Here is a 19,402-nt window from a genome sequence, read left to right as displayed (position 1 = left end):
GTTGGGATAGAGAAAGGGTTGTATGGATCTTTATGGTAGATAACAAGGAATGACTTTAACACATACTTTAAGTAAGATGGGAGTTATTGAGGGTTTTGAGAAGAGGAGGGTGAAGATGTGACTGTATTTTAATTAGGTGATTCTGGATGCTTAGCTAAAAATAAACTAAAATGGGACAAGAATAAAATTGAGACTAGTAAAGAGGATACAGCCATAAGAGATGATGGTTTGGGCCCAGATGGTAGAATTTGAAGGAGAGATCATTTATTCAAGCAGTTTTGTGATGACAGAGCTAGTACAGACTTGTTTATATATTGCATGTGTAATATGAGAGAAAATGTTTCTAAAATATTATGAATCCAATTTTTGGACCAGAGATTGGAAGGATGGAATTACAATTCACCAAGATTGGTTGTGGGGTGGGGAGAAGGGTGTAGTAAAGATGAAGCGCCAGTCTGGAATATTATGTGTGAGGTGATACTAATACATTAGAGTTGAGCTGTGGCAGTGGCATAGGAGGCTGGCTATGGGACAGGAGCCTAGAGCTCATAAGAAAGATATGTAGAGAGTTAATCAACATGCAGATGAAATTAAAAGCTGGACAGCTAAGGAGAAACTCTCAAAGAAAATTGAGAAAACAGCTGGTTTGGTGGAGGGAGACTATGAAAGTGGATTCCTGAGAAGGCCGTGACCCACTGTGTCAGATGCTGCTCAGGAATGACATATGAGACCTAAATAAAGGTCATTGATATTATTGATGATCATGACAAGAGCTGTTTTATTAGCCTGATCAGGTGAGTTGAAAAGTAAAGAAATTTGAAACAGAGAGCATAGACATGCCAGCCTGAAAAGGCAAAATACTGTGTGTTTAAACGATATGACATTGCAAAAGGCAAAACTACAAAGACAGTAAAAAGGTCAGTGGTCACTGGAGGCTTGAGGGTAGAGGGAAGGGAGGGTGGAATGTACAGGCAGAGCACATGGGATTTTTAGGACAGTAAAAGTACTCTGTATGATACTATAATGGTGGACATATGACAAGGCCATTTGTCAAAATCTATAGAAATGTAAACCACTGACATTTTAAAATAATGTATCAATATTAGTTCATCAGTTGTAACAAATGCTGCACACCAATGCAAGATATTAATAGGGAGAAATCCATGGATGTTGTGGGGGTCAGATTATATGGAAACTGTATTTTCTGCTTAACTTTTCCATAAAGCTAAACTGTTCTTAAAACATCTACCACTTTTCTTAAGTATAAACAACTTTGAGAGCTTTGCTGTGAAGAGGAGAGAAATTGGTAATATGTGGAAGGAGAAAGGTGACAAAGGGTTCTATTTAAGGTGAAAGAAATGTGGTTATGTGCTAAGGGCGAAATTCAATAGGGAGAAAAAAATTAATGGTGCTGAAAAGACAGTGGAGAATTACCAAAGTAAATGCCCTGCGTAGTATAGGGGATGGATTCTGGTGCTCAGATGAAGGAATCGGCTTCTGTAGGAGCAGTGTCCATCACCCAGTCTCAGGAGAGAGAAAGGGAAGCATGGTCCAGATGCAGGTGTATGGGTAGATGTAGTGGTAGGAGCTTGAGGAATTCTCTTCTGCTCCTCTCTCAGTGAAATAGAAAGTGAGATGATAAGCTAAGAGTGAGGATGGGAAAGAAGACATTAGAACACTTGCTATACTCTGAATATTATACCATGCACATGATTTATATTCATAAACACTGTAATTTTGATTATTTTAAAAAATAAAATATAAAAATTAATCCCTTGTATTTCTGGTAACAGATTTTCTTTGGATGCTGCCCTTTCAGTGTATTCATGAGACTTGATTTGATTAAGTTAATTAGTCAGGGGGCATTAGCAGAAAAGGCTTTTGTTTGGCTAGGGGAGACCTGATAGGTACACATTGGCTCTGGATCATCATCTTGATCCCATCCCAGTTCTGTGGCTAATGTGGTGGCATTTTTTCCAACAACAGATGGCAAAGATTGTAGGTAAAACAACTGTTTTGATAGTCTAGGTCTTTGTATTGTTCTGGAAGTCATCTCTGGATGCCTAGCATATTGTATGTTCTTCTGGACTTTTCAACTATTTTGTAAGCACATAACAGTCTATATTATATCATACTATATATGTGTTTAAAATAACTAGAATGCAATAGCTTCCCGACTGATCCATTAAAGAACTATTATCATTATATGCAGTGTGAAATCAACAGAGGATGAGATCAACAAACAGCTATGAGTCATAAAAATCTGCTAAAAGTAATCATGACATCCTGGAGAAAAGAAAGTGAAATGTCCATGACCTTTCCACATAAAAATGACCAGCTTTCTTTTCTCTTCCTCTAATTATGGGGGGAAATATATTTATAAACATAACTAGAAGCCCGGTGCACGAAATTCGTGCACGGCGGGGGGTTGTCCCTCAGCCCAGCCTGTACCCTCTCCAATCTGGGACTCCTGGAGGGATGTCAGACTGCCCGTTTAGGCCCGATCCTGGTGGGATCGGGCCTAAACGGGCAGTCTGACATCCCTCTCACAATCCAGGACTGCTGGCTCCCAACTGCTCGCCTGCCTGCCTTCCTGATTGCCCCTAACCGCTTCTGCCTGCCAGCCTGATCACCCCTTAACCACTCCGCTGCCAGCCTGGTTGATGCTTAACTGCTCCCCTGCCAGCCTGTTTGCCCCCAACTTCCCTCCTCTGCCAGCCTGGTCACCCCTAACTGCCCTCTCCTGCAGGGTTGATCACCTCCAACTGCCCTCCCTTGCAAGCCTAGTCCCTCTCAACTGCCCTCCCTTGCAGGCCTGGTCCCTCACCACTGCTCTCCCTTGCAGGCCGGGTGCCTCCCAACTGCCCTCTCCTGCTGGCCATCTTGTGGCAGCCATCTTGTGTCCACATGGGGGCAGGATCTTTGACCACATGGGGGCAGCTATATTGTGTGTTGCAGTGATGATCAATCTGTATATTACTCTTTTATTAGATAGGATAGAGGCCTGGTACACGGCTGGGGGCCAGCTGGTTTGCCCTGAAGGGTGTCACAGATCAGGGTGGGGGTTCCCTTGGGGTGTGGGGCGACCTGAGCGAGGGGCCTGTGGTGGTTTGCAGGCCGGCCATGCCCCCTGGCAACCCAAGCAGAGGCCCTGGTATCTGGAATTTATTTTCCTTCTACAATTGAAACTTTGTAGCCTGGGGCGGCAGCCATTTCTGGGGTGGCAGCCATTTCTGTGGCAGTTAATTCACCTTCTACAATTGAAACTTTGTAGCCTTAAGCGGGTGAGCCCGGCCAGGGTGTGCAGAAAGCTTTGCTTCCCCTGTTGCCGCCAGCAACCCTGGCCTGCTCTCTCAAGCTCCATTCTGCCGCCATTTGTTTGAATTTGTTTACCTTCTATAATTGAAACTTTGTAGCTTTAGTGGAGGCTTAGGCCTGCAACGGCTATGGAAAGCTTGGCTTGCTGTGTTACCTGGGAAACCTTGCTCTCTGTGGCTGTAGCCATCTTGGATTGGGGTTAATTTGCATACTCACCCTGATTGGCTGGTGGGCGTCGCGTATGTAGCGGGGTGATGGTTAATTTGCATATTACCATTTTATTAGAGAGGATTTCCCCATTGGTAGGTTTACAGTTGTGAGTATGCAAAACACAAAGTTTACTATTATATTATTATTTATTAATTATTGTATTATTTTTTAAATAAGGAACTGAAAACCTACTTTTGCTCCACCCTTATTTTTCAACTCTTTGATATTTGCACAGAATCATGTGTTACAGCCCTAAGTAATTTATAAACTATATTAGAGAAATCACTCTGTTGCTTCAAACCTTAGAATGACATTATTATTACCAAAAAAATCAAACTCTATATTCAGTTCATAGACCCATTTGTATGTTATACACCAGCAGTATTTCTAACTTTAACTCTAATTGTTTTCACATTCACTTATTATATACCAGTCAATTTAAATTTTGTTGTGTTTCTCAAATATACCTAGTTCATTAGTATTTTCAGATTGTTGCATTGTTTCCTCTGCCTAGAATGCTCTACCTGTAGATATTTGCATGTTTTGCTTTTTTTTTATATCAGCCAAAATATTACCTCCTCAAGAAGACCTGTCTTGGCACAGTTGCAGAGGGGCCATCAGGAGAGAACTTGGGGGTCAACAGAGGTGGGGCACAGACCCTCACCCCCCCCCCCATCTTTGCAGGGGCCTGAACCCTCACCCCTTCTGAGGGAGGTCTCCTGCCCCCATGGCTGCTCAGCTTCACATGCCCAGCTCAAATCGGGACCCAGGTAACAGACAGAGACTAGGCCGACAACAGCTGCCCTCTCACTGCAACAAGACTTGTTTGAGTTGTCTTGTACCCATGGTGTGGGGAAGTGGGTTTTTGATATCTAAATCCAGCCTAGCACCAGGAATGCTCAGGGCCTACTCAAGAAGGCAAATAATCCTTTCCACTAGTATCTACAGGGTAAAATAAGATTGTTGCTAGAGTATTAAATTTGACAGTAAAATAGTAGTCAAGTTTTCAGGCTAATTTAAATTGGCTAATTGAAATAAGCAAATATTCTAGAAAAATTAATTGTACTGGACAAAAAGCTGTTCCTAAAGTGTTAACTAAAATTTTTATTGGTAGCCCTAGCCGGTTTGGCTCAGTGGATAGAGCATCAGCCTTCGGATTCAAGGGTCCCGGGTTCGATTCCGGTCAAGGGCATGTACCTTGGTTTGCGGGCACATCCCCAGTGGGGGGTGTGCAGAAGGCAGCTGATCGATGTTTCTCTCTCATCGATGTTTCTCACTCTCTATCCCTCCTCCCTTCCTCTCTGTAAATGGTCAATAAAATATATTTTAAAATAAAATAAAATTTTTATTGGTAGTTCATCTCATGGTAAAATTGCATAACATGTAATGAACCTAAAGCAGGCATATTTTAGTGCAAAAAAATTAAAATTTAAAAGCTATCAAGACTACATTATAAAATTTCCAAAAGCCTCCTAATATTTAAATCAAAAAAGGGGGATAGTAGAAGAATATCATATAAGGAAAAATATCCTGTAAGTAAATTACATTTAGAAAATTTTTACTTTAGAAAATTAACTTTCATTTGTAATGCTAACAGCAAGACACACATGTAAAACATACATGGTGTCAAAACAAGCAAAAGGAAAATCGTTTGGCAAAAAATGAAAAAGGATCGCGAGTCAAATTTATAGAAAAGATTCCTTCATTAAATTTTGTTCGAGAATATGTTTGTATATTTTCAAAAAACAACTCCGAGACCATGTGGATTCCTGCAACAGAGAGGAATTGACAGGACTACTCCAGCCATGAAGACAGAAGAGAAACAGTCCAGAGATAGAAAACTCTGACGACACCTTGCCATACTAGCAGTCAGCAGCTGTGCATCACTGCAGGTTGCCCAGGACCAAATCAGAGAGGGTCATACCTGCATTACCACCATTTGTCCACCATCCAGAACTGAAATATCATTGCTGACATGTACACATAAGGAACTGTTTGACATTGGCCCAGAAAGAAACTCACTACAGACTGATTCATTTGCCTTTCAGCATAACCATTATTGCTTGTCTCATTTTCGGTTCTTATAAGTGTATTTCTAGTAGCACATGATCTCACTCATCTAGGGGAAATGATGAACAACATAGACTGATGAACAAGAACAGACCTGGAGACAAGGAAGCATAGATCAGACTGTCGGACCTCAGAGGGAAGGTAGGGGAGGGGAGGGATAAGGGGGAGAGATCAACCAAAAGGACTTGTGTGCATGCATATGAGCCTATCCAGTGGTCACGGACAACAGCGGGGTGGGGGCATGCATGGGGAAGGTTTTGGGATGGGAATGGGGGGATGAGGACAAATATGTGATACCTTAATCAATAAAGAAATTTTAAAAAAAGAAGACCTGTCTTGATAAACTGGAAGTAAACTGATTACCCCCTCCCACTCCACACTCTCTATCTATCATTGCTTTTTAAATTTTTTAGGACACTATCCTTCCTGAAACCATGCTATTTATTTTCTATCTTAATGGCTGTCTACTTTCACCAGAGGTAACTTTAAGAGATCAGTAACTTTACTTGTCTCATTAATAACTCTTTCTCCCCACCCCCCAAGAAAAAATTAATAAAAATAACTTTTTCTCCCAGTGCCTAGAATAGTTCTGACAATGGGAGATGCTCAATAAATGAAGTGTTTTGGGAATGTATACATTAATTTCAGACAAAATTCTCCAGTCTTGATTTTCATATTCTTCCCTTCCTCCCTTTTATCAGGCTAAGTGCTGATTAAGCAACCTCCTCATGGAAGCTTTTATTTCCTGATTGCGAAGAGTATAAATCACAGGATTCAACAAAGGGAAGATCACAGTGTGGAAGAGAGAAACCACTTTGTCAGCTGGGAAGGCTCTGAAGGGGCGAGTGTAGATAAAAATGCCAGGCCCAAACATGAGAAATATAACAATGATATGGGTGGTGCATGTGGACAGGGCCTTGTTCTTCCCCTCAGAGGAGGACCCATGTGCTAGTACACGACAGATGATGACTGCATATGAGGCCAGAAGGCCCAGGAAGCACAGAAGGGTCATCAGACCACTGTTGAAGACCATCAGGAGTTCCACCACAAAGATGTCTGTGCAGGCCAGCTTGATGACCTGTGGCACATCACAGAAGAAGTTATCCAATTGGTTTGGACCACAGAAGGGCAAGCGGAGGATGAGGGCCACCTGAATAATGGAGTGGACAAAACCTCCTAGCCACAGAGCCAACAGCAAGGCATAGCAGGCTCTGGGGTTCATGACAGTTGAATAGTGTAAAGGACGGCAGATGGCTATGTAGCGGTCAAAGGCCATCACAACAAGGAGTAACCCTTCCCCTCCTCCAAGGAAGTGCAAGAAAAAGAGCTGAGTGATGCAGCCCCTGTAGGAGATTACCTTCTTCTCAGAGAGGAAGTCCACCAGCATCCTGGGCGCCACAATGAAGGAGTAGGATGCATCCAGGAATGCCAAGTTGCCCAGAAAGAAGTAGAGGGGTGCTGTGAGGCCAGGGTCTGATCTGATGGTGAGAATGATGAGGAAATTTCCAGGCAGGATGATGAGGTAGAAAATTAAAACTAGCACAAAGACCAGTAGCTGAATATTTTGAGACTGGGTCAGACCAAGGAGGATGAATTCAGTTATCATTGTGCTATTCTCACTTGCCATCTCCTCTGCCTGCAGTACATCAAGAAGCAGAATTTATTATTATGATTATTTCTTCCATAGACTCTAGTTTTTTTCCAGTAAAACATTTTACATATCTGTTGCTTCAATTAAAAACATGTTTCAACCCTCTCCAATATCCTGGGTAAATTCTGAACCTTTCCTCTTCCAGACTTAAAGCAAGAAAGCAAATAAAAATGCTGTTCTTAAAGCCAGACTCTTATTGCCATTCACCCATGGGCTTCCATAGAACTGCTCTCCACTTTAAGAGTCTGGCATTCTAAACCTTGTGATTCCTACCTGTTTTAGTTATATGAGAAGCTTCTGATTGATATACAACATAACTCCAATTATCAAGTTCTTTTCTCTTTTGTGGTTGTACTGTGCTTGAGGCTTAGCTGGTTTCTTGGAATTACAACCCTCATTCATTAACTCAAAATTTTTACTAAGTATTTCCTCTGCTCAGTTCCTCTGAATTCCAAATTTCTGCCAGCTAACTCTTTGCTTTGCTCTCTGTTTTCTCTTAGTAATACTCTTATTGCCCTTCCTCTGGTATCATTGCATTACCCTAACTCCAAACTGATCATCAGGATCCCAACAATAACTCTAGTTTTCACCTAACTTAGAGGTAGTAACCTAGCTGTATCCCTGGTTAAGTACCACTGTGTAGCCATTTCATAACTTGTTCATGCAGCTTAATAGTCACTATCTGAATCTCAGTTATTCTGTACTCCAAATCTTCTTTCTCTGAGTCTCAGTATGGTACCCAAGGGAGAGTCTTTCAACAAACAATATAGTATAAGACAAAATTTTCCAGTATAAAAATATTAAATTAATTATCTCTAATCATAAAAATTATAGCATAATAGAAGTGGAAGTAACCATAAAGAACCTATAGTCTAATACATTCCTTTCAAAGAAAAGAAAACTAAGATGGCTGTGGTTACATTATTTAAGTTTAGAATGAGATATTTTTCATTATATTGACAAGTATTGGAAGAATGCAGGTGTTTACTATTGAGTTTAAACAAATAAAAAATTATTTACACAGCTTTATTAATTGATGATTTTTGTGTATTTGAATAACTAAAAATAATATTTCTAGTCTAAAATCACTCCTTTACAGAGCTTAGAATTAGAAGTTGAACCATGTCTAAGAAATAGAACACTAGTTATTGTGGAGAAAAATTCACATTTAAGGCTCAGTCTGTTTAGTGCTGGGAGCTAATTCCAGAAGGGCCACATGATTATCCATTGATTGGTGGAAAGAAAATAGTATTTTATAAATATTTATTACATGTATATAGTTAATCGCATATGTGCATATCAGTGCATTTTAATTTCATTCTTTTTAAACATTTATAATATATACTGAGTGGCCAGATTATTATGATCTCTGAACACATAATAATCTGGCCACTCAGTATATATATATATATATATATATATATATATATATATATATATATATAGAGAGAGAGAGAGAGAGAGAGAGAGAGAGAGAGAGAGAGAGATTAGAGGCCTGGTGCATGAATTCGTGCATGGGTGGGGTCCCGCCAGCCTTGCTAGGAAGAGGGGACATGGGCAGTTGGCTGGCCTGCCTGCTGGTTGAACTCCTGGTTGAGGGGACAATTTGCATATTAGCCTTTTATTATATAGGATGCTTTATAAGTAAATATGCATATATTTTAGGTACATACTCAAAATATTTTTTGTTATAGGTATGAAATGTTCTTAAAGTTTGCAAATTGATAATCTGCAAAAAATACAATATAATGCATACCAGTGTTCCCCATACTATTTAACTAAATAGTGCAGTTGTTTTAAGTAAGTTCTGTGGAACATGGGGTGCAAAGAGGAGGGAAATCTTTGACAGAAAATGTTACTGAATCAGTATTTAGAAAATAAAGAAAAAGAGAAGGCTGAGAGCGAGAAAGAAGAGAAAATTAATTTTAAAAAGAAAAGAAAAAAAACAGTAAGTCTGTACATGCATTGTTAAAGTTACATCTTTTAGAAAACATTAAAAGTATCTACATTAACTATCCCTAGTTCTGAATAGAGTGGTTTATATATGTTTCCATGTAATACTACTAGCAACCAGAGGAACTTATGACAGTCATACCTCAACATATCAACAGATATGAATACAAATACTACATGAGTGCCCACACAAACACACACACACACACACACACACACACACACACACACACACACACACACCAGAGAGGGGGGAGAAAGGAACCCTACACAACATTTTAATTAAAAAAATATTTTGTAGGCTCTCCAGTTAGCTTCTCTGCTTACTTCTTTTCTCCATTGAGGCAGCCATTTGTCTCAAGATTCGTTCCATTATCTGAATATATACAGAGGTAATGTGAAAATTAGCTGGGATGCCATAAGACGTCATGACCGGCTCAGGAGGAGCTGCGCAGGCAGATGGACGGGAGAGACAGCATGTAGTCCCCAGCCCCGGCAGACACACACCAGGGGTGGGGGTGTGCTCCAAGTGGCCACCCCCGGTGGGTGACAGTGGTGGCCAGAGTGAAACAACCCAGGTCCTGGTGGGTGGCAGTGGTGGCCAGAATGAAGCAGCCTGGGTCCCAGATGCCTGGCAGTGGCAGGAGCAAAGCAGCCTGGGTCCCAGTGGGTGGTGGCGGCGGCCAGAGCGAAGCAGCCGAGTCCTGGGTATTGGCGGCCAGGGGCAGGAAGGCCTATTCTTTTTTATTTTTTTTTAATATATTTTTTATTGATTTTTTACAGAGAGGAAGGGAGCGGGATAGAGAGTTAGAAACATCAATGAGAGAGAAACATCCATCAGCTGCCTCCTGCACACTCCCCACCGGGCATGTGCCTGCAACCAAGGTATATGCCCTTGACCGGAATTGAACTTGGAACTCTTGAGTCTGCAGGCCGATGCTCTATCCACTGAGCCAAACCGGTTAGGGTGGAAGGATTTCTTGCACAAATCTTTGTACATCAGGCCTCTAGTCTGCATATAAAAATACACTAAGGAACGTTAGTCAAGAACCCTCTTCTTGTGAATTCTACAAGCTCACTCAGAGCGGTATTTCATGATGTGTTTGTGTTTAATAATATCTCTAAGACATCAGAGGATTTTTGAAGGGCTTTGCAATTGAAGGTTATAGGCTCTTCCCTTCTCCCTTTCACTTGTTTTTCCACTCGTATCTAACCAATGGGATTCCATACACCTAACATACTTGATCCATTTTCTTTCCATCTCCTATGCTCATCTATGTACCTTCTGTACCTGTGATTCTAAAATGGTGGTTGGCATAGACAGAATTTTTCTAGGTAAAATAAAATGTTTCTTTAAAAAAGTTGACAAATTACAACCCTCTTCAGAATAAAATATACAATTTTGACCAAATTAGTGGGAAAAGTGTTGTCAGAAAAGGCTGAATCAGAAATCAAAATTCTTGCTACTATATCTCTAATTTTCTTTGCCATTTAAGCTAATTCAGAGATTCATCTGACTCCAGCAATAATGATAGAGTAGAGGGATAGAAGGTGAGGGAGATGGGCTCTCCTCAATCTTAGGATGGAGACAAAAACATTTGCAGGCACCACTGTGCATGCCTGGGGTACAAACAGTGGTCAGATCAGCTCCTGGAACCAGGTGTTTAGAAGAGACCCAAGGACTACATTTCTCCATTTCTTTGAAACATTTCCTCATGCGTCCTTTCTAATTTTTCCTCTTCTTTTCTCTTTCTCTTCCCTTTCACTCATCAATAAGCCTATATTTTACTAATTTATTTTTCTGTTTGTTTGGTTATATTTTTCCTGTTTGTTTATTGTCTTTTATAGTCCCCTAATTTTCTTTCTCTATTTGTTTTGTTTTCTTTAAATCTAGCTCTATCATTTTCTCTTCCCTCTCCCTAGTGGAAAGTTTATCACTCTTTCCACTTATCCTCATGTTCATTGTTACTCAATTATATCCCATGCCTATCTTGTCATCATATCTAAAAACAGAAACAAAACAAACTTTACTCTTGTTTGCTTTCAAGCAAGAATGAGCAATATGTGTGCTTCCCACCATCTTCCATTCTAAACATTTGGTGTATAAAATAAAAATGTATAATTCATTCTTCAATACTAACCATTTTCTCTTGAATGGTATTTTTCCTGCATATAAGTGAAACTCATAAAATGAGATGATCTTTTTCCTTTTTTTTAAATTTGTTTTTGGACTTAACTACCGTATTTAGAGTCTAGCTTATTATTTTTTTGGTAGCATCTGTATGGTAATTCACATACCATACCCTTTACACACATTTTAAGTACACTTCAATAATTTAGCATTTTCATATGAAAAGTCAATTTCAGTATCATTTTAATGAAATGAATATATGTAACAAGTTTTCCAAAAATTTGAGTATAATGTCTATTAGCATGTTGATTGAAGCTTGTAAATTATTTAAGTATAAATTAACAAGTTTTATATATACTTAAAAACCTTGATAAGGTTGAATAATATCATCAAATATTTAATTTACACTGATGCTGATGAAAGACATATAAAGCCCTGAGCAAATGTATAGGTCTTGAGCTAGGAAATTCCCACATCAATAAAATGGTATGGTTAGAGTAAATTACCTCTGAATTTCCTTCAAATGCTAGCTTTTATAGCAATGTTAGAAATAACCTTGGTTTGGGATCATTTTATCTGATCCTAATGCCTTGGCTCAGCAATTCATTAACTTTATGACCCTAGAAAAGTCACTTACCTTTCAAAAGTCTGAGTTTTCATCTATCAAATAAATAATGTGTTGACTTTCTATTTGATAGGGGTGATAGATAAGGATCATATGAGGTGACAATGGTAATAATAAGTAATTCATTCAAGTATGCTTCAACCAAAACCAAACCTGAAAATATTTAGCTGCTAAGAGGTAGCTCTATTAGACACATATCTCCAAAGAAGATATAAAGATGGCCAACAGAAATAAGAAAAGATGCTCAACATCACTAATCATCAGGGAAATGCAAATCAAAACCACAATGAGATATCACCTCATACCTGTCAGAAAGACTATTATCAATCAACAAATAAGTGTTCATGGGGATATGGAGAAAAGAGAACCCTTGTGTCTTATTAATGGAATTGTAAATTGGTGCAGCCACTATGAAGAATAGTATGGAGGCACCTCAAAAAATTAAAAATTGAACTACCATATGACTCAGAAATTCCACTTCTTGGTCTAAAGATATCAAAAACAATAATTTAAAAAGTTATATGCATCCCTATGTGCATTGCAGCATTTATTTACAATAGCCAAGATATGGAAGCAACCTAAGTGTGCATTGATAAACAAATGGATAAAGAAGTGGTAAATATATACAAAAGTATATACTTCGTTATTAAAAAACAACAAAGAAATTTGCTTTTTATAACAACATGGATGGACCCAGAGGTTATTATGTTAAGTGAAATAAGTCAAATATATAAAGCTGTATACTATATGATTTCACTTATATGTTGAGTCTAAAAAACAATATAAGTTAACAAACAAAGCAGAAACAAACTCATAAATACAGAGGACAAACTGATAATTTCTAGATGGAAGGGGGCTTAAGGGGATGGGTGAAAAAGATTAAAAGAATTAAGAAGTACAACTTGCCAGTTATAAAAAAAAATAGTCACAGGGATGTGAAGTTACAGCATAGTGAATATAGTCAATAGTATTGTAATAATTATGTATGGTGTCAGATGGGTACTAGACTTACCAGGTGATCACTTCATAAATTATATAAATGTCTAACCCCTATGTTGCACACATGAAACTAATATTGTATTCCAACTATTATTGAAAAAATAAAATTTAAAAATAAGTAAATAAAAAAACCAAGTAAATAAATAAATAAATAAATAAGAAGCAGCTCTATTGAATGGAAAGATTTGCCACTAGATCTTTTCTCAATGTCTTTACAGTAAACCTTTGGTAATGGTAGCTGCATTAATAGAAGAAATTGTGGCAATGCATTAAAGCATTGATATAAAATTACTAATGCACCCAGCTGTTTGTCCATAAAGCTTTTCTCAGTTTCACAACTTTCTCTCTAACTGCCAAAGTCCTATGTTGATCAATAGTGGAACCATAGACAATAGAAGAAACACAAACATATTGAGTGAAAATTCAGAGATCTGGGCTAATCTGCAAAACTATAAAATCTGTTAAATTTTTCTCTGGAGCCTTTAGCCTACGCTGTCTGCACCTTCCTCTCTTTCATCTGTACTTTACAAAGAAAATAAAACATGTCAGTATTTGTATGCTCCTTGGTGTTAACACCGGACATCAACTCTCTGAAGCCTATTGATAATTTTACTTAATTGTGGTAATAGAATGGGAGTTTTGACCAACGTTAAAGTAATACTAAGCAATCAATAGCAGACAGAGATCTACGGGGGAAGGGGAGTTGAGAATGCCTCACTACTCAGCCTCTGGCTATACCTCCTGAAACTCTCACCTCTATTCCATTGCATTTCAATGCAGCCAGTAGAAAAGTTGCAATCCTTTTCTATTGTCTTCTCCTTCTTGTTTCAAGTCTGCTTCTGGAAATTCGAGTCTCCAGAAGTTTTATATAATTCTCACAAAATAGCCATACTCCCAGCCTGATGAAACATTAACTGACCATTCTTGTCATTGTTCATAAATACTTATTCTCACATAGGGGAACTTAGATTTTGAAATCTCCTTTACCTCTTTAGGATGCAGTGGAGAAAGTGCTTTGGAGAATTGAGACTACAACTACCATACTGAATATCTCCAAAGGGAGTTAGAATGTCAACTAAATTAGGCAAGGGAATATAACAGGACATTATATAGGATGGATATTTTAAAATGTGTTACCTAGTGTCAACTGGGTTAATTCTGAATTCTGACACCAGAATCCTATCAGTGAATGAGATAATAGAACACTATTTGGAAGCATATTTATTAGCTCAAGAGTAAATAGGAGGTTAAGAAAAAGTTGATTTATATCTTATAATTCAAAAAGAGAAAAAATGCAGCAGAATGATAAAAGGATATATATATATAAAATCTCCAACATGGCCAGAATGAGGGTGGGAAAAGTAAGGTACTTGTCTCAGGTGCAAAATTTACCAGAGTAACAGAAACTTTAAAAATCAAAATATATAATATTTAATGCAATATTTTAAAAATAAAATTTAATGTAAAAATTATAAACCCAATATCAAATTTTTTAAATGAAGACATCAACATGGCAGATTTTTCCTTTTGCCTCAGGTTCCAACGTGGCTCAGCATGACACTATTACTGATCCTGCCTTTAGTTAAAATTTGGCATTTTTTTAAAAATATATTTTATTGATTTTTCACAGAGAGGAAGGGAGAGGGATAGAGAGCCAGAAACATCGATGAGAGAGAGACATCGACCAGCTGCCTCCTGCACATCCCCCACCAGGAGATGTGCCCGCAACCAATGTACATGCCCTTGACCGGAATCGAACCTGGGACCTTCCAGTCCGCAGACCGACGCTCTATCCACTGAGCCAAACCGGTTTTGGCTAAAATTTGGCATTTATGCCCAGTCAGTGTGGCTCAGTGGTTGAGTGTTGACCCATGAACCAGGACGTCATGGTTTGATTCTCAGTCAGGGCACATGCCAAGGTTGCAGGTTCAATCCTCTGTAGAGGGCATGAAGGAGGCAACTGATCAATGATTCTCTGTGATCATTAATATTTCTCTCTCTCCCTCTCCCTTCCTCTCTCTGAAATAGATAAAAATATATTTTTAAAAAATTAAATATATTTTTTTAAATGTGAAGAAAGAAAACATATTGTTTTCCTTCCACTGGAAAATGAAATGTTTAAAAATGGTATTTATTTTGTTCATCATGGATTTTTAAAAATTAATTTTAATTTTTGAATCTTGACCCTAAAAGCAAGTAATGTGGCCCAGTTAGTAATGTATGTGTAAGATTTAGGAGATAGACTGTGAATAATGCTCATGAAGATTTTCAAGGCATAATTCTTCTTAAAGAAAATGGAATATTAAAAAACTCAACTAATATTTGAAAAAAGGAAGAGAAATGCAAAGGAACAAAGAGATGGGACAAAGAGGAAACAAAAATCAATGTGGACATAAACTCAAATATGAACAATTATGTATTTTACATAAGTATTTTGCAAAAATACAAATTTTTATCTTCTTTTAAATCCTTTGTGCTATTGTCACATATTTAATTTCCACATTAGTTATATGTCTCATGGTACTTTATTATTTTTAATTTAAGCAGCAAATTATCTTCATAAGTAAATAAGTACAGATAAAGATAGACTTTTTTCCATATTTACATACTTACTATCACTTCTATATCTTTTCATTTCTGCCCATAAAATCAGATTTCCATCTGGTATATTTTCCCACCAGAATGAAGAATTTCCTTTAACATAACTTTTGTGTAAGTTTACTCACAATGAATTTTCTCTCAGCTTTTATGAATATTAAAATAGCTGTTGCACTTTTTAAAAAAAAATGTATCTTTATTGTCAAAAGTATTATAGATGTCCCCCTTCCCCCCCACCAATGGCCACCTCCACCCCGCTCTAGCCTCCTCTCCAGGCCTTCCTCACAATATTGTCTGTCCATGGGCTATGCCTATCTATATATATAAAAGCCTAAGTGACCATTTGTTCGACCGATAGCTATGATGCACACTGACCACCAGGGGGCAGATACTCAACGCACAGGCATGGAAACATGGAACAGACTGATGAATCTCAGAGGGAAGGGAGGAGAAGGAGGGTGGGAAGAGATTAACCAAAGATCTTATACTAGAGGCCCAGTGCATGGATTTGTGCACCCGTTGGGTCCCTCGGCCTGGCCTGCGGGGATCAGCTGAATCCATGCACCAGGCATCTGACATCCCCTGAGGGGTCCCAGATTGTGAGAGGGTTCAGGCCAGGCTGAGGGACCCCACTGGTGCACAAATCCATGCACCAGGCCTCTAGTATGCATATAAGTTCTTTGGTTAGTCTCTTCTCCCCTTCATCTCCCCCTCCCCTCTGAAATATGTCAGTCTGCTACAACCTTCAATATATCTGGATCTATTTTGTTTGTCATTTTATTTTGTTCATTAGATTCCACATATAAGTGAGATCATATGATATTTGTTTTTCACTTACTGGCTTATTTCGCTTCATAATACTCTCCAGGTCCATCCATGTTATCTCAAAGGGTAAGAGATCCTTCTTTTTTATAACTGCATAATTTTTCATGGTGTAAGTGTACCAGTTTGTTTATCCATTCATCTACTGATGGGCACTTAGGCTGTTTTCAGACCTTAGCTATTATAAATAACTAGAGGCCCAGTGCATGAAAATTCATGCACTGGAGGGGGATCCCTCAGCCCAGCCTGCCCCCTCTCACAGTCTGGGAACCCTCAGGGGCGGAAGGCGACCCAGTGATCAGGGGAAGGTGACGCCCCCATCACACCTCTGTTGCTGCCATTGCTGGCACTGGGTCAAATGACAGTTCAATTTTTAATTTTTTGAGGAAAATCCACTGTTTTCCATGTGTTTATACCACTATGGATTCCCACCAGCAATGTACTAGGGTTCCTTTTTCTCCACATCCTCACCTGCACTTGTTTCTTGATTTATTAATGGTAGCCATTCTGGCAGGTGTGAGGTGGTACCTCATTGTTGTTTTAATTTGCATCTCCCTGATAATTAGTGAGGTTGAGCATTTTTTTCATATGTCTCTTAGCTATTGGTATGTCCTCTTTGAAGAAGTGCCTATTCAGGTCCTCTGACCAATTTTTGATTGGGCTGTTTGTCTTTCTTTTGTTGAGTTGTATTAATAATTTACACATTTTGGAAATTAATCCCTTATCAGATGTATCATTGGCAAAAATGTTCTCCCATACAGTGGGTTCCACTTTCATTTTGATGCTGGTTTCTTTTGCTGTGCAGAAGCTTTTTAGTGTTATGTAGTCCCATTTGTTTATTTTTCCTTTGTTTCTCTTGCCCTAGGACCGTGGTCGACAAACTGCGGCTCGCAAGCCACATGTGGCTCTTTGGCCCCTTGAGTGTGGCTCTTCCACAAAATACCACAGCCTGGGCGAGTCTATTTTGAAGAAGTGGCGTTAGAAGTTTAAGTTTAAAAAATTTGGCTCTCAAAATAAATTTCAATCTACTGTTGATATTTGGCTCTGTTGACTAATGAGTTTGCCAACCACTGCCCTAGGAGATGTATCTGTGAAAAGTCTGATATGTGAAATGTCTAATACTGTGCTGTCTATGTTTTCTTCTATGATTTTTATGGTTTCTACACTTACATTATGTCTTTTATCCATTTTAAGTGTATGGTGTTATTTGGTAGTCTAGTTTCATTATTTTGCATGTATCAGTCCAATCTTCCCAACACCATTAATTGAAGAGACTGTCTTTACTCCATTGTCAAATATTAATTGAGCACAAATGCTTGGGTTGATTTCTGGGGTATCTTTTCTGTTCCATTGATCTGTATGCCTGTTCTTGTGCTAGTACGGGCTGTTTTGATTACAGCAATTCATAGTATAGTTTACTATCCAGTATTATAATACCTTCAACTTTGTTCTTTTCTCTCTCTCAAGATTGCTGTGGATATCCAGGGTCATTTTTGGTTCCATATGAATTTTTGGAGTGTTTGTTCTAGATCTGTGAAATATGCCATTGGTGTTTTAATAGGGATTGCATTGATCTATAGATTGCTTTGGGTAATATGGCCATTTTAATGATGTTAATTCTATCAATCCATGAACACAGTATATTTTTCCACTTGTTTATATATTCTATCTCTTTTTTTCAATGTCCTGTAGGTTTCTGAGTATAGGATTTTTTTATCTCCTTGGTTAAGTTTATTCCTAAATATGTTAATTTTTTTGTTGCAATGGTAAATGGGATTGTTTTTTCAGTTTCTCTTTCTGAAAGTTCATTGTGGATGTATAAAAATGCCATCCATTTCTGGGTATTAATTTTGTATTTTGCTATGGTGCCAAATTAATTTATTAAATATAATTTTTTTGGTGGAGTCTTTAGGATTTTCTATGTACATTATTACATCATCTGTGAATAATGACAGTTTTTCTTCCTCCTTTCCAAATTTAATTTTTTTTATTTTTTCTTCTTGTCTGATTGCTGTGGATAAGACTTCCAGTACTATGTTGAATAAGAGTGGTGAAAACAGATATCCCTGAGTTGTTCCTGTTCTTAGGGTGAATGCTTTTAGTTTTTGCCCATTGAATATTATGTTGGTTATAGGTTTGTCATATATGGCCTTTATTATTTTGAGGTATGATCGCTCTATTCCCACTTTTCTGAGAGCTTTTATAAAAAACTAGAGGCCTGATACATGAACTTGTGCACCCGTGGGGTCCCTCAGCCTGGCCTGCGGGATCAGGCTGAAACCGGCTCCCTGACATCCCCTGAGAGGTTCTGGATTGTGAGAAGGCTCAGGCCAGGCTGAGGGACCCCACTGGTGCACGATCAGGGCTGGGGAGAGATGCAGAAGGTTGGCCAGTCAGGGAGGGACTGTGGGAGGGCTCCAGGGTATGTCCGGCCTGTCTTGCTCAGTCCTGATCAGCCAGAACCCAGCAGCAAGCTAATCTACTGGTTGGAGCATCTGTCCACTGGTGCTCAGTGCACATCATAGTGACTGGGCAACTGGTTGACTGTCTGCCACCTAGTGGTCAGTGCAAGTCATAGCGAGTGGTTGAGGGGCCTTAGCATATCATTAACATTATTATACTTTGATTGGTTGAACGGAGGACCGGACGACCGGACACTTAGAATATTAGGTTTTTATTATATAGGATGGCTGTTGGATTTTGTCAAATACCTTTTCTGTATTTATTGATATGATCATGTGATTTTTGTTTTTCAATTTATTTATGTGATGTATCACATTTATTAATCTGTGAATTGTATCAGCCTTGCATCCCTGTAATAAATCCCATTTGGTCACGATGTATAATATTTTTAGTATATTGCCAGATCCAATTTGCTAATATTTTGTTGAGGATTTTAGCATCCATGTTCATTGGGGATATTGGGCTGTAATTCACTTTCTTTGTAGGTCTTTATCTGGTTTGGGGATTAGTATAATGTTGGCATTGTAAAAAGAGCTTGGAAGTATTCCTTCCTCTTGGATTT

The 19,402-nt window shown here is 38.5% G+C and overlaps 1 protein-coding gene across 1 annotated transcript; it reads right to left on the bottom strand.

Moving 5' to 3' along the window:
* Window positions 1–6,295: 6,295 nt before the first annotated feature.
* LOC307097974 (olfactory receptor 4N2) lies at window positions 6,296–7,225 on the bottom strand (the record flags this gene model as incomplete). Its single annotated transcript, XM_079768305.1, has 1 exon — window positions 6,296–7,225. The coding sequence occupies one exon, from the start codon at window positions 7,223–7,225 to the stop codon at window positions 6,296–6,298; it is 930 nt and encodes a 309-aa protein (XP_079624431.1).
* Window positions 7,226–19,402: the final 12,177 nt, after the last annotated feature.

The sequence above is a fragment of the Cnephaeus nilssonii genome (assembly GCF_951640355.1).
Source record: "Cnephaeus nilssonii genome assembly, chromosome: 4".
Taxonomy (NCBI): domain Eukaryota; kingdom Metazoa; phylum Chordata; class Mammalia; order Chiroptera; family Vespertilionidae; genus Cnephaeus; species Cnephaeus nilssonii.
The sequence above is the reverse complement of the archived record's forward strand: the minus strand, read 5'-3'. Positions and strand labels throughout refer to the sequence as shown.